This window comes from Chiloscyllium plagiosum, unplaced genomic scaffold (genome assembly GCF_037043375.1).
Source record: "Chiloscyllium plagiosum isolate Xiang-an unplaced genomic scaffold, Cpla_swu_hap1 HiC_scaffold_45, whole genome shotgun sequence".
NCBI lineage: Eukaryota > Metazoa > Chordata > Chondrichthyes > Orectolobiformes > Hemiscylliidae > Chiloscyllium > Chiloscyllium plagiosum.
In genome coordinates, this window is record NW_028270183.1 from 32,885,349 (window position 1) to 32,899,637 (window position 14,289).

The window sequence follows — 14,289 nt, forward strand, 5'->3', positions numbered from 1 at the left end:
GGCTCATATCCTGGAGACGGACAGTGCCGCTGGCGAACTGCCGGGAATTCTCTACACTCCAAGGGCCAGTGCCTCTGCCCAAGAGAGACGGGGGTGGAGGGGGGAGTTATGGGCCTTCCCCTCCCTGCCCGCCTTGCTGATCATGGGGCCCGAGTTTCTCCCCACAGCTTCTCACGCAATACAATTGGCTGGTGAATGTCAGGGGGCGTGGCCAGGGTGGGGAGGGCCAGCTGTGTCACTTCCTGCCCGCCCCTGGTTTATCAGTTGATGGTGGGCGGACTGGGGACCCAGTTTTAGGGGTGTTGCCGAGTGGGGAGGGGCTGAGCTCATGGACCCCCGGGCCAGGTGTTGCAGGGCCAGGACCAGGCAGCGATGCCCCAGGGGTTTCTGTAATGGGGCGGGGATTGGGCTTGTGGTCAGCAGTGCAGGGATCAGGCACGGACTCAGGGGGTGGGGGTTGGGGGTCAGGGGTCCTACGCCGGGGCAACGCTGGCAAGGGGCATTGTCGTGCCAGGGTGGGGCAGATCGTAGGTCCATTTTGAGAGGAGGTGGTGGGGTGTTGTCCATGGCAGCAGGCTTGGCGCTTTATGTCTTTTTCCTGCACCTTGTGTCCGGCTGGATGCTTATCCCCATCCCTGCCAGAGGCCGAGGCACGAGGAGTCTTTGGTTCAGCCCCTGCTGCTGGGGTTTGTGGTGTTGAATTAAGGGGAGGGGGAATCGGTGCGGCTGCGCCACCCTCAGCCATTGGCGTGGGCTGGGCAGTCTTCTGGGTGGGGCAGTTCTTTCTTGTATGTCCCACCTCGCGGCACAGGTGACATCGCATGCCGTCGTTGACCAGAAGACGCGGTATGCCGCGTCCTTGTGGAGGAGAGAAAACTAGCCCTCGGTGACCTCCTCCTGGTCCAGGCAAATAAACACTTGGTGTCGGAAGGAGTATGTATGCCAGAGGGCAGTGTCGTTCAGACCGAACAGGAGCCGTTGGATACCTGACCGGATTTCCCCCAGATTTTGAAGGTGTCTGAGAAGGAGCTCACTGTCAATAAAGAGCGGGACATTGCAAATCACGTCTCTCTGGGCCATAACCTCCCAAGGGTCGACAAACAGATGTGTCCCGCTCACAGTGACACCCCCTCTCCACGGTAAGGTGGACCACCTGCACCGTCTTGCGGAAAAATACGGCCTTCCCATACGTCATGGCCGCAGCGATAATGGCCAGTGGGGTGACCAGAATAGCCATGACCTTACTGCAGGCCTCGATGGACATGTTGGGTGGGGATAGGCCTTGACCTCCAATCGTTTAGTATGGTGCCTAAAGGGTGTTGGGGTTGTAGCTGGGGCTGGAACAGCAGAGCCTAAGGCAGCGGTTACCCTGGCGTAGGTGCGGCTGGGTAAAAACAATGACTGCAGATGCTGGAAACCAGATTCTGAATTGGTTGTGCTGGAAGAGCACAGCAGTTCAGGCAGCATCCAAGGATCTTCGAAGGTGCGGCTGGCCTTGCGGTGTTCGGGCTCGCCATGGCTGTGCAGTTGGGTGCTGGTGGAGATAGGCCCCAGGAAACAGCTGTAGTTTTGAGTCCAATTGGGGTCCCAGGCCCAAGGCAGCAGCAGTGGTGGAGGCAGGCCTCAGGCAGCAGCAGTGATGAGGCATACATCGGTTTGCAGCAGTGGGGGTCTTGGGAGGGGGCTAAGGCGAGATCCAGGCAGCATCAAGGCAAGTCCGAGGCCGCAGCTGTGGAGGTGGGCCCCTGGCAGCAACAGTAGCGATCTTGGGAGGGACCCAAGGCACGTTCCAGGCGGCATTAGGGGTGACAGGCCTCAAGCAGCAGCAGGTGGAGTCCAGGGACCAGCAGTGGGGGTGGCCCCCAGGCAGCAGCAACACTCATTGGAGCTGGGTAAGGCTCTGGCAGCAGCCTTGGACGTAGGCCTCAGGCAGCAGCAGCAGCAGTTGGGACAGCTGGAGGCAAGGTCCAGGCTGCTGCACCAGAAGCAGGCCTAGGCCTCATAACTCTCACATTCTCCTCCTTCTGGCACTGGTTTTTCTTCCTTCTCACTTCTCCTTCTCCACCTCCTTCTTGTCCTTCTCCTTCTAATGCACTGGTTGTGGGACAGTCAGTCCCAGAATAAGTCCCCCTTCTCTTGATACAATCAAGAAGAGAGTCCTTGAACACTGGTCCATCTCCCTCAGAGTCAATTCTCAGAACGAACAGAACCTCTAACACTCCTGTTTGTTAAGTTATTTATTTTTCGGAATGTCTGACACTTCTGTTCTTATTTTCTCTTTTTCTATTTTTTATTACCCCCACACTACTGCCTAACTGGGGTAGCGCTTCCCCCCCCCCCCCCGACACATGGTGTGTGTGTGCAGGTGTGAGACACAGTGAAAGAAACCAGGTGCACAAATCTTTATTCAATTTCCACCACCAGAAAGAAAGGAAACACACGCACATTCCTTTGATTTGTTGTTGTTGAGTTTCTACAGCATTTTCTGATTTTATTTCAAAGCTAATTCCACCAAGGCCAGTATTAGTGAACTTGATGGTTTTTGAACAATTGGCAATGGATTCATGTTCACCATGAGACTCAATTCTAGACATTTATTGAATGCAAATTGCACCCTCTGCCATAGAGAGATTCGAACCCACTTCCCAGGATATTACCGAGATCTCTGGATTAAGAGCTTCGTGACAATTCCACTCTTCCATTGTCTCCGAGCAGATGCCAATCACGCTTCCTTTTAGCTCTTCTGGACCATGACTCCAACATACGCCATTGTGTCCAGGTCCATCACTGATATCAAATTACCTGGACATCAGTCCTCCACTGCCTCTGACTTCGGAGTCTCCGACCTTCTGACAACTTCCCAATGTTAAAATGGAGAAGCTGGTCATCAGCTTCAGGAAGTGGCCTGCAGGATATGCCTCTGTCGGTATCAGTATTGCTGAGGTGGAGAGCTTCAAGATCCTAGGAGTAAGCATCAGGAATGATCCATCCCCCAATCCATCCATGATGCTTCAGACAAGAAAACACATCAACACCTCTACTTTCTCAGCATGTCCACAATGACACATCAAATTTCATTGATGTACCATAGAAAGCATCCTCCCCTGATGCCTCACAGCATGGTATGGCAACAACTGTCCCTAAGACAGCAAGAAATTACAGAGAGTTGTGAACACAGCCCAGTCCTCCACACAAACCAGCCTCCCATCCATCTTAACTCAGGGAATCTAATCTAATCTTACTGCTGCCCTCATGAAAGCAGCCAACAACATCACAGACCCCTCCCACCACAGGTACACTATCTTCCAACCTCTTCCATTAGGCAGAAAGTACAAGTTTAAAAACACGTACCAACCGATTTAAGTACAGCTTCTTCCCCAATGATAAGATCAAACCACTCATACATTACAGTTGATCTTTCTCTGCACCTTCTCTGTAGCTGTAACACTATATTCTGCATTTTGTTCTATGACCCTGATGTACATTTGTAAGGTATGATTTGTTTGGTTAGCATGCAACTCAGTACTTTTCGCTGTATCCCGTATGTGTGCCAATAATAAATCTCAACAAATCTTGATGGGTTGTTTCAGCCTCTTCCTACCCTGCGCAATGTAATTTGTTTCTGTCTGGACTCTATTTTTTTCAGTCCTTGTGCAGTCTCTTCTACATGCACCCTGTGTGCCTACACATGCCCTATATCACCTCAATACTATGACATTTCCTAGTTCAAACCCTCTCTTCTCCACAATACCAATCACTCCATGGCAAAAGTGAGGACTGCAGATGCCGGAAATCAGAGTCTAGATTAGAGTGGTGCTGGAAAAGCACAGCAGGTCAGGCAGCATCCGAGGAACAGGGAAATTGACATTTCGGGCAAACGCATCTTCATCAGAACTGAAGGCCATCAGAATGGTCTCTGAATACACTATTTCCCACTGAAGTGAAGACCTAACAAAATCCCCATCGATAACCCTCTCCCTTGTTCTGGTTGAATTTGTTTTCCTTTATCTTGGTAGTGTGGATGAGCAGAGGAATCTTGGTGTCCATGTACACAGATCTCTGAAAGTTGCCACCCAGGTAAATAGTGCGGTGAAGAAGGCATATGGCGTACTGGCTTTTATTGATAGAGGAATTGAATTCCGGAGCCCTGAGGTCATGTTGCAGTTGTATAAGACACTGGTGCGGCCGCATCTGGAGTATTGTGTGCAGGTTTGGTCGCCATACTATAGGAAGGATGTGGAGACACTGGAACGGGTGCAGAGGAGGTTTACCAGGATGTTGCCTGGTATGGTAGGAAGATCGTATGAGGAAAGGCTGAGGCACTTGGGGCTGTTTTCATTGGAGAAAAGAAGGTTTTGGGGTGACTTGATAGAGGTGTACAAGATGATTAGGGGTTTAGATAGGGTTGACCATGAGAACCTTTTTCCACGTATGGAGTCAGCTATTACGAGGGGGCATAGCTTTAAATTAAGGGGTGGTAGGTATAGGACAGATGTTAGGGGTAGATTCTTTACTCAGCGAGTCGTGAGTTCATGGAATGCCCTGCCAGTAGCAGTGGTGGACTCTCCCTCTTTATGGGCATTTAAGCGGGTATTGGATAGGCATATGGAGGATAGTGGGCTAGTGTAGGTTAGGTGGGCTTGGATCGGCGCAACATCGAGGGCCAAAGGGCCTGTACTGCGCTGTATTTTTCTATGTTCTATGTTCTATGCTGCATCATGAAGTGTTTTGTTATTCAATCTCACCTGGTCTCCTCCTCCTCATGGGATGGTTGTGTAATGATAACGTTAATGAATTCACAATCAAAAGAATGATTTTCACCCCATCATGAAACACAGAGAATCTGGAATAAATTTTTAGAAATTGCGAAAGTAAATCTTGTCCAATGCTGACCTACAAAACATTGTTGACTTCTTTTCCACAGAACGACCCGGACCTGATCAGGTGCACCCTAGAACTCTGTGGAAAGCTTGGGAAGTGATTACTAGGCCCATTGCTGAGATATTTGGATCATTGATAGTCACAGGTGAGGTGCCGGAAGACTGAAGGATGGCTAACGTCGTTCCACCAATTAAAAAAGGTGGTAATGAAAAGCTAGGGAACTATACACCAGTCAGCCTGATATCAGTGGTGGAGGGAACCCTGAGGGGCAGGATTTACAAGTATTTGGAAAGGCAAGGACCGATCAGAGAAAGTCAATATGTCTTTGTATGTGGGAAATTGTGTCTTCCTAACTTAATTAGATTTTTGAAGAAGTAACAAAAGAGGATTGATGAGGGCAGATTGGTGGACGTGACCTATATAGACTTCAGTAAGGCGTTTGACAAGGATCCCCATGGAAGACTGGTTAGTGAGATTCGATCTTATGGAATACAGAGAGAACTAGCCATTTGGATACAGAAATGTCTCAAAACTATAAGACAGAGGGTGGTGATGGAGGGTTGTTATTCAGACTGGAGGCCTGTGACCAGCAGTGTGCCAGAAGGATTTGTGCTGGATCCACTACTTTTCGTACTTACATAAATAATTTGGATGTGTCATAGGAGGTATACTTCGTATGTTTGAAGATGACACTAAAATTGGAGGAGTACTGGACAGGGATGTAGGTTACCTCAGAGTACAACGGGACTTGATCCAATGAGCCAATGTGCTGAGGAATGGCAGATGGAGTTTAATATGGATAAATGCAAGGTGCTGCATTTTGGAAAGGCAAATCAGGGCAGGACTTATACACTTAATGGTATGGTCCTGGGGAGTGTTGTTGAAAAAAGAGACCATGGAGTGTAAGTTCATAGTTTCTTGAAAGTGGAGTCATAGGTAGATAGGATAGTGAACAAGGCGTTTTGTATATATTCCCTTACTGGTCAGAGCATTGAGTACAGGAATATGGATGTCACATTGAGACTGTACAGGACTTTGGTTAGGCTACTCCTTGAATACTGCATTAATTTCTGGTCTCCCCATCTTTAGGAAAGATGTTGTGAAACTTGAAAGCGTTCAGAAAAGATATATAAGGATTTTACCAGGGTTGGAGGATTTGAGCAACAGGGAGAGGCTGAACAGGCTGGGGCTGTTTTCCCTGGAGCATTGGAGGCTGAGGGGTGAACTTATAGAGGTTTACAAAATTATGAGGGGCATGGATAGGATAAATAGACACGGTCTTTTTCCTTGAGTGGGGGAGTCCAGAACTAGAGGGCGTAGGTTTAGTTTGCGAGAGGAAAGATATAAAAGGGACCTTTGGGGATTTTTTTTCACACATAGGGTGGTGCATGTGTGGAATGGGCTGCCAGAGGTAGTGGTGGAGGCTGTTACGATTACAAGATTTAAAAGACAACTGGATGGGTATATGAAGAGAATCGTAGAATCTCTACAGCGTGGAAACAGGCCATTTGACCCAACAAGTCTACACCGTCCCTCTGAAGAGTAACCCACCCAGACCCATCCCTCTACCCTATCATCCTACACTTATCTCTGACTAATCCACCGAACCTACACATCCCGAGACACTATGGACAATTTAGCACAGCCAATTCACCCGAACCTGCACATCTTTGGATTGTGGTTAGAAACCAGAGCACCCAAAGGAAACCGACACAGACACGGGGAAAATGTGTAAACTCCACACAGCGTTTGTAAGGGTTTAGAGGGATATGTGGCAAATGTTGCTAAATGGGACTAGATTAGGATAGGATATCTGGTTGGCATGGACTAGGTGGATCGAATGGTCTGTATCTGAGCTATATTACTGTGCGACTCTATGACTCTATCTGGTTCAGTAATACCCTTAAATAAGGGGATCTGTTGTCATTGCCGAAGCTGGCCTATAGGTGACCTCTCCAACAGCAATATGGTTTGCTCCCCTCTCGAAGGACAAACCAAGCCACTCAGCTCAAGGCAATTTACAGTTCAGTGATGAACGTTGACATTGCAAGTAATGCCCACATCCAGGCACCGCCAAAACAAAGCCTCTTTTCCTTTGTGCTTCCTGCTGTTCTTCAATTCTAGTCTTTAAATAAAATCTGAAATTTCCTTTCGTCTTCAGATCTGATAAAAGCTCATCGATTTGAACTACAGGGCCTGTCCTTCAGGGGTTACTAATCCACTCACCCTCCCCCACACTGTACAATTCCAGAACACTGGATCCTGTCCTTCAGGGGGTTACTAGCCCGTCCCCCATCCCTCTACTGTACAATTATCCTTCTCTCGGTAACAGTGAGATGAGAGACAGGAGTGGTACCGAATTAGGTTTAATGGTACTGTACCTAAAGCCACTAACTGTGGTTACTAACCCACTCACCCTCACCCACACAGTACAATTCCAGAATACTGGAGCCTGTCCTTCATGGGGTTACTAACCCATTCCCCCATCCCCAACTGTACAATTCCAGAAAACTGGAGCCTCTCCTTCAGGGGTTACTAATCCACTCACCCTCCCCCACACCGTACAATTCCAGAACTCTGGAGCCTGTCCTTCTGGGGGTTACTAGCCCATCTCTCCGCACCCACTATACAGTTCCAGAACACTGGAGACTGTCCTTCAGGGAGTTACTAACCCATCCCACATCCCAACTGTACAATTCCAGACTAACCCATCCCACATCCCCAACTGTACAATTCCAGAACACTGGGGCCTGTCCTTCAAGGGTTACTAATCCACTCACCCTCCCCCACACTGTACAATTCCAGAACACTGGAGCCTGTCCTTCAGGGCGTTACTAGCCCATCCTCCATTCCCCTACTGTACAATTATAGAACACTGGAGCCTGTCCTTCAGGGGGTTACTAGCCCATCCCCCATCCCCCTACTGTACAATTCCAGAACACTGGGGTCTGTCCTTCAGGGGTTACTCACCCACTCACCCTCCCCCACACCGTACAATTCCAGAACACTGTAGCCTCTCTTTCAGGGGGTTACTCACCCATCCCCACTCCCCCACACTGTACAACTCAACTCCAGAGCACTGGATCCTCTCTGTCGGGGGTTACTAACCCACCCACACCCACCCTGCACCCCACCCCCACTGTTCAATTCCACAACACTGGATCCTGTCCTTCAGAGGATTACGAGCCCATCCTCGATAATGTTGCTGGGAACAGGACCTGTCCACCTCCAACTTTAGGGTCTTGATGGGAGGCAAAGTTCGAACTTTATTGCTGGAACAGCACAGCAGGTCAGGCAGCATCCAGGGAACAGGAGATTCGACGTTTCGGGCACAGGCCCTTCTTCAGGAATGAGCAGGAACACTCTCTGCTCATTCCTGAAGAAGGGCCTGTGCCCGAAACGTCGAATCTCCTGTTCCCTGGATGCTGCCTGACCTGCTGTGCTGTTCCAGCAATAAAGTTTCGACTTTGATCTCCAGCATCTGCAGACCTCACTTTCTCCTTCCGGGAGGCAAAGTTCTGCAGGTGTCCTCTCTACTGCCTGGTAGGCTTGTAATCGGGTCGCTCCTGCAGAGTCCCATCACATTTCTTTGTGTTACAACAAGATTGCCCCTATTCACGCTGTATCTCACCTCAGATGCTGCCTGAGTAGTTGAGATTTCGCAGCATTGATTGTACTTACTTCAGCTGTCCCACAATTGCAATATTTTGCTTTTGCATCATGAAGAAATAGGGTGTAGGTTTTTACACAGATATATTTCTGTGAGAAAGAGTGAGGAGAGGTTTATGTTGGACACACAAATGATATGGTTTGATGAATGTTTTTTATTGCGTATGTTATATTTTCCATGAAATCTCATGTAATCCATTTCATCAAATGTTTGCACAATCTCAAATGCTGGGTGGGGTCAGTCATAGAGTCATAGACCCTTCGGTCCAACTCAGCCATGTTGCCCAGATATCCTAAATTAATCTAGTCCCATTTGGCAGCACTAAGCCCATGTCCTTCTGAACCCTTCCTATTCCCATACCAGTCCAGATGCCTTTTAAATGTTTTAATTGTGCTAGATTCTACCACTTCCTCTGACAGCTCATTCCATGCATACACCACCCTCAACCTAAAAAAAGGTGCCACTTAGGTCCCTTTTAAATCTAAATCCTTTCACCCTGAATCTGTGCCCTCTCGTTCTGGGCTCCCCTCTCTTGGGGAAAATACCTAGAGCATGTATCCTATCTCTGGCCCTCTTGATTTTATAAACATCTATAAGCTCACCCCTCTGATGCTTCAGAGAAAACAGCCCCAACCTGTTCATCCTCTCCCTATACCTCAAACCCTCCAACCCTGGCATTGTCCTTGTAAATCTTTTCTGGGCCTTTGCAAATTTCACAATATCCTTCCTATAGGAGGGAGACCAGATTTGTCCACAATATTCCAAAAGTAGGATAACCAATGTCCTGTGCAGTTGCTTCCTGCAGAATAACCTTTGTGCCGTGCACAGTGGGGCATGAGATTTGATTTAATGAAATAATAATGTCAGGTGCCCATTTTGTTTTTTTTTTAAATAATACAGCTCCTTCCCTAATTGGTTTCACATGGAAGAGCCAGATGATGCCCATACCAACCTGTTCACTAACCGGTAAGTAATGACAAGTGGGACGCAATTATACAGAACCATTAGGGAATCACTGTGCCATAAATAAATCACTGCTCTCTCCATTTACTACCTACTTCAGGCAGTGTGTTTGCCTCTTTCGTCACACAGAAGATGAACAGGTAATCGCTTTACCTGATAGAACTCATATACTATCCCATTCTTGCAGTGTTTGGAGTGCCTGGTAAGTCAATTCAAAAGGTGGTGTGTTCAACACATTGTGGGACAATTTTTACCCAATGCCTGGTAAAGGCAGTCATGCTCGTGTACTCAGTTTAGATCTTAATACTTGTCTGATCGATAAAGTTGGATGTTTCCAGGAGCCAGCTCAATACCAGATTGGTGCCCCTCACTTAACAAACAGGATATAATCACTTGTTTTGACTGTGAGAAATGTACAAACCATTTTCTGTTTGTTAACAGCCAATTCCTGTTTACACTCATCAGCTTTGGTTATCTTCTCTCAGCCTTGATATTTTCTTTCCAGCTGCTTTCTTCTATCCTTCATCCTCAATGCTTTACTCGTCCATTTTCACTTTGTTGTATTTTTACCTGGAGCTCTTTAACCTTGATGTTCTCTTTGAACCTCTCGGTGCCACCTTGACATTGCCCTCCGTTCGGATCTCTTTCAACCAGGTTACTGTATAACCTTTCCCTTCCACCTTCACTCATTGCATTTCTTCTCCATCTTTCTCAGAATCATTGAATTCATACAGCGTGAAAGCTCAAAGAATCCACACTGACCCCAAAGTGTCCACACTGTATCCCTACATTTCCCATAGCTAACCCACATAACCTGCATATCTCTGGACAGTATTGGCAAATTCTTATGGTCAATCTACCGATCCTGCACATCTTTGGCCTCTTTTAATCCTGTTCTTTTGCTCATTGTTGGTATTTTCTCTGCAACACTTCTGTTATGTCGAACTTTTAATCCTTGTTGTTTTCTTCTCTCATGTTCCCACGTTGCCTTTTTGCTGGCTTCTCTTCTGGTGCACATAATCCCTCATCTTGTCTCCCAATTTTTCCCTTTTCTTGAGGTTCCTCCCGGTTCCTTTTCTACAGTGCTGGCTTTTCATGGACTGTCTCCAACTCCCCACCTGCACTCCCCAATCCCAATCCTTCATAGAATCTCAACACCCTAACGTAAACCGTTTGATAGATGATGAATTGTTGGCCGTCGAGATTGAGACAGGCACGCAAGGGCAAGTGCATCAAATGCCTGATGAACGGCTTCTGCCCGAAATGTCGACTCTCCTGTTCCTTGGATGCTGTCTGACGTGCTGTGTTTTTCCAGCGCTCAAAGGCAAGTGTGAGAAATGGATTCAAATAGTTTGGTGATTGGTTTTGATCTGACACAGTCGTGATAGGTCAAATTGCCTTTTTAATGTGTCATACATTCCACAACAGATCTCCATGGATTGTACTAAACATGTGAGAATACTTGGTATTTCGTCTATGCCTTGATGTAGTCATATAATTATCAAATGGTAATAACACAGAAGAAGGCCATTGGACCTTCTGGCCCAATCCAGCCCTTTGCAAGGGTGATGTAGCTTAACTCACTTCTCCATACCTTTCCACAACACTGTAAAACACAAGCCAAACCCAGTTGCTTATCTAATTCTTTTGAAAGTGTGGAAGGACGTTTTTTCAACCTACATTTCAGGCAACTCATCCTCTTTTACTACTTTTATCTTTCTGTCACAGTGAACGTGGTAGCGATCCTGATCCTGTACCTTGGAAAGTGTGATCTCTCTAAATGCATCACATGCTATCTGATGGCCATGGCTACAGCAGATCTGATGGTGGTGGTCTGCAATGTCATATTGTATCGGATTGCTGGTCTTTATTGGTTAAAGTCTTTCCTGCTCTACACTCCTGTGTGCAAGTTCATTCTCTTCCTGGCTCCGACTGCTATAGACTGCTCTGTTTGGTTGACTGTAGCTTTTACATTCGATCGGTTTGTTGCAATTTGCTGTGAAAAGCTGAAATCAAAATATTGTAAGGGTAAAATTGCAGTTGGGGTTATAGTGATTGTGAATGTACTGTTGTGTTTGAAGAATATTCCCTGGGCTTTTACATATATTCATTATTTCAAAATTAACAGTATTCCAATGGGTTGCCGAACATCATTAAGCTTTTATATGTTACCCACATGGCTAGCATTTTCTTGGATTGAACAGCTGTTAACTCCATTACTTCCCTTCATTTTAATTTTATTGTTTAATGCTCTCACTGTCAGACGTATTTTAGTGGCTAGTCAGGTCCGGAAGAGCCTCAGGGACCACAGCAGCGGTGCAAATATTCAGGACCATGAGATGAAGAGCCGAAAAAGATCCATCATCTTACTTTTTACCATATCCAGCAGTTTTATCCTGCTCTGGATGACAGCAGTCACATATTTTATATTCTATCGAATTACAAACATCTTTAAACGGAAATCTTCATTTAACTCTTTCCAAAATTTCCAAGAAGCAGGAAATATGCTTCACCTGCTGAGTTCTTGTACTAATACAGTCATTTATACAGTGACCCAGAGGAAGTTCAGAAGTGAGCTGCTTAATGTCCTCAGCTGTCCTTTCATTCTAATTTATAAATCAATTCATTCAAACAGGACGTAAATCTTAACTCCCCAGTAGGAATTATAGCTGCAGATCACAATGGGACTTCAAGATTCCAGAATGTCAGATCAATGGGAGGGGGGTACTATATACGACACAAAAGTGGATATTGACCGAATTTCAAATTGATTTACATGAATCTGGTCTTGTGAAGCCACTGCCTTTTGGAAACTGCAGTGTGTATCGACACATCTCAGTCATGACACATTAAGCTGTTTCCAAATGGAAGTTTCTTTGTCGACCTGTGCAAAGTGTAATCAAATGATTCCAATCTTTGAATACTAATGGTGCTATTTAAAAAGTAATATAAGTTGAACAATTAAGTTAGCTGAAAATGTGTTGCTGGAAATGTGCAGCAGGTCAGGCAGCATTCAAGAAACAGGAGAATCGACGTTTCGGGCATAAGCCCTTCTTCAGGAATGAGGAAAGTGTGTCCAGCAGGCTAAGATAAAATGTAGGGAGGAGGGACTTGGGGAGGGGCTTTGGAAATGCGATAGGTGGAGGGAGGTCAAGGTGAGGGTGATAGGCCGGAGTGGGGTAGGGGCGGAGAGGTCAGGAAGATGATTGCAGGTTAGGAAGGCGGTGCTGAGTTTGAGGGATTTAACTGAGACAAGGTGGGGGGAGGGGAAATGAGAAAACTGGAGAAGTCTGAGTTCATCCCTTGTGGTTGGAGGGTTCCCAGGCAGAAGATGAGGCGCTCTTCCTCCAACCGTCGTGTTGCCATGGTCTGGCGATGGAGGAGTCCAAGGACCTGCATGTCCTTGGTGGAGTGGGAGGGGGAGTTAAAGTGTTGAGCCACGCGGTGCTTGGGTTGGTTGGTCCTGATTTCCCAGAGATTTTCTCTGAAACGTTCCGCAAGTAGGCGGAACGATCCTGTTCCTTGGATGCTGCCTGACTTGCTGCGCTTTTCCAGCAATACATTTTCAGCTCTGATCTCCAGCATCTGCAGCCCTCACTTTATCTCGAATAATTAAGTTAGCCCATTTGAGGGAATATTTCTTTAACCCTCAAAGTGAAGGAGCCAGTGCTGGCCTGGGGTGGACAAAGTTAATAAATCACCCTGCAGGTTTATTTGAAAGCACCAGCTTTCAGAGCGTTTCTGCTTCCTTACTTACCCAACGGAGGAGCAATGCTTGGAAAGCTACTTCTTCCAAATGAACCTGTTGGACGAGAACCTGGTGTTGGCGGATTTTAAAGATTAACTCTTGAAGGTGAACAGTCACTGGACCCACAATATTTAATCTGCTCTCTCCTCACAGAAGCTGCAGACCTGCTGCGTTTATGAAACAATTTCTGTTTTTGTGTCTTTTGAGGTGTATTTTCTATCACTGTAAGTTGTTAAATTCTCACTGGTGTATAGATTTATTGTGTCATTGAGATGTACAGCACTGAAACAGAGCCTTCAGTCCAACACACCCATGCTGACCAGATATCCTCAATAAATCTAGTGCCATTTGCAGCATTTGACCCATATCCCTCTAAACCAATCCTAGTCATATAGCTTTAAATGTTGCAAATGTACCAGCCTCCGCCACTTCCCCTGCCAGCTCATTTCACACACACACCACCGTCGGCATGAATAAGTTGCCCTTTCGGTCCTTTTTAAATCTTTCCCTTCTCACCTTAAACCTGCACCCACGGGTTTTGAACTCCCCCATCCCAGGGAAAAGACCTTGTCTATTTATCCTATTCGTGCCTCTCCTGATTTTATAAACGTCAAGAAGGTCACCCCTTTCTACTGATGCTGAATCTGCTGTTTTGCAGCAGAGTTAAAATTTGCATGGAAATCCGCAATCTCAATCTTGCAATTGTTTGTCAGTTTGTTGAAAAATGAATTAAATGGTCACTATAAGTCTAAAATAGTATGAAACTCAGAAAATTGTACTGAGGAGTGAGCATGGATTTCAAAAGGGAGGATCTTACTGGGCTGTATGTTTTGAAGAAGTAGCAGACGGAGTAGGCCCTGGGATGTGGCTGGCATCAATTATCTGCATTTTCAAATGGCCTTCGATAAGGTACTCCATAATGGGCTAATTAATAGGGTTAGAGACAAAAAAAAAACTACATTTGCTGTAATCCAAGGTAGACAAGCAGGAGGCTGGAAGAACACAGTCAGCCAGGCAGCATCAGGAG

General features: G+C 46.5%; 1 protein-coding gene across 1 annotated transcript; it reads left to right on the forward strand.

Moving 5' to 3' along the window:
- The first annotated feature begins 1,515 nt into the window (after window positions 1-1,515).
- Window positions 1,516-12,156, forward strand: LOC148136451 (uncharacterized). The gene is made up of 2 exons (XM_087983208.1): window positions 1,516-1,711; window positions 11,243-12,156. Exons 1-2 carry the CDS (start codon window positions 1,516-1,518, stop codon window positions 12,154-12,156), a joined length of 1,110 nt encoding a protein of 369 aa, XP_087839334.1.
- The last annotated feature ends 2,133 nt before the right edge of the window (window positions 12,157-14,289 follow it).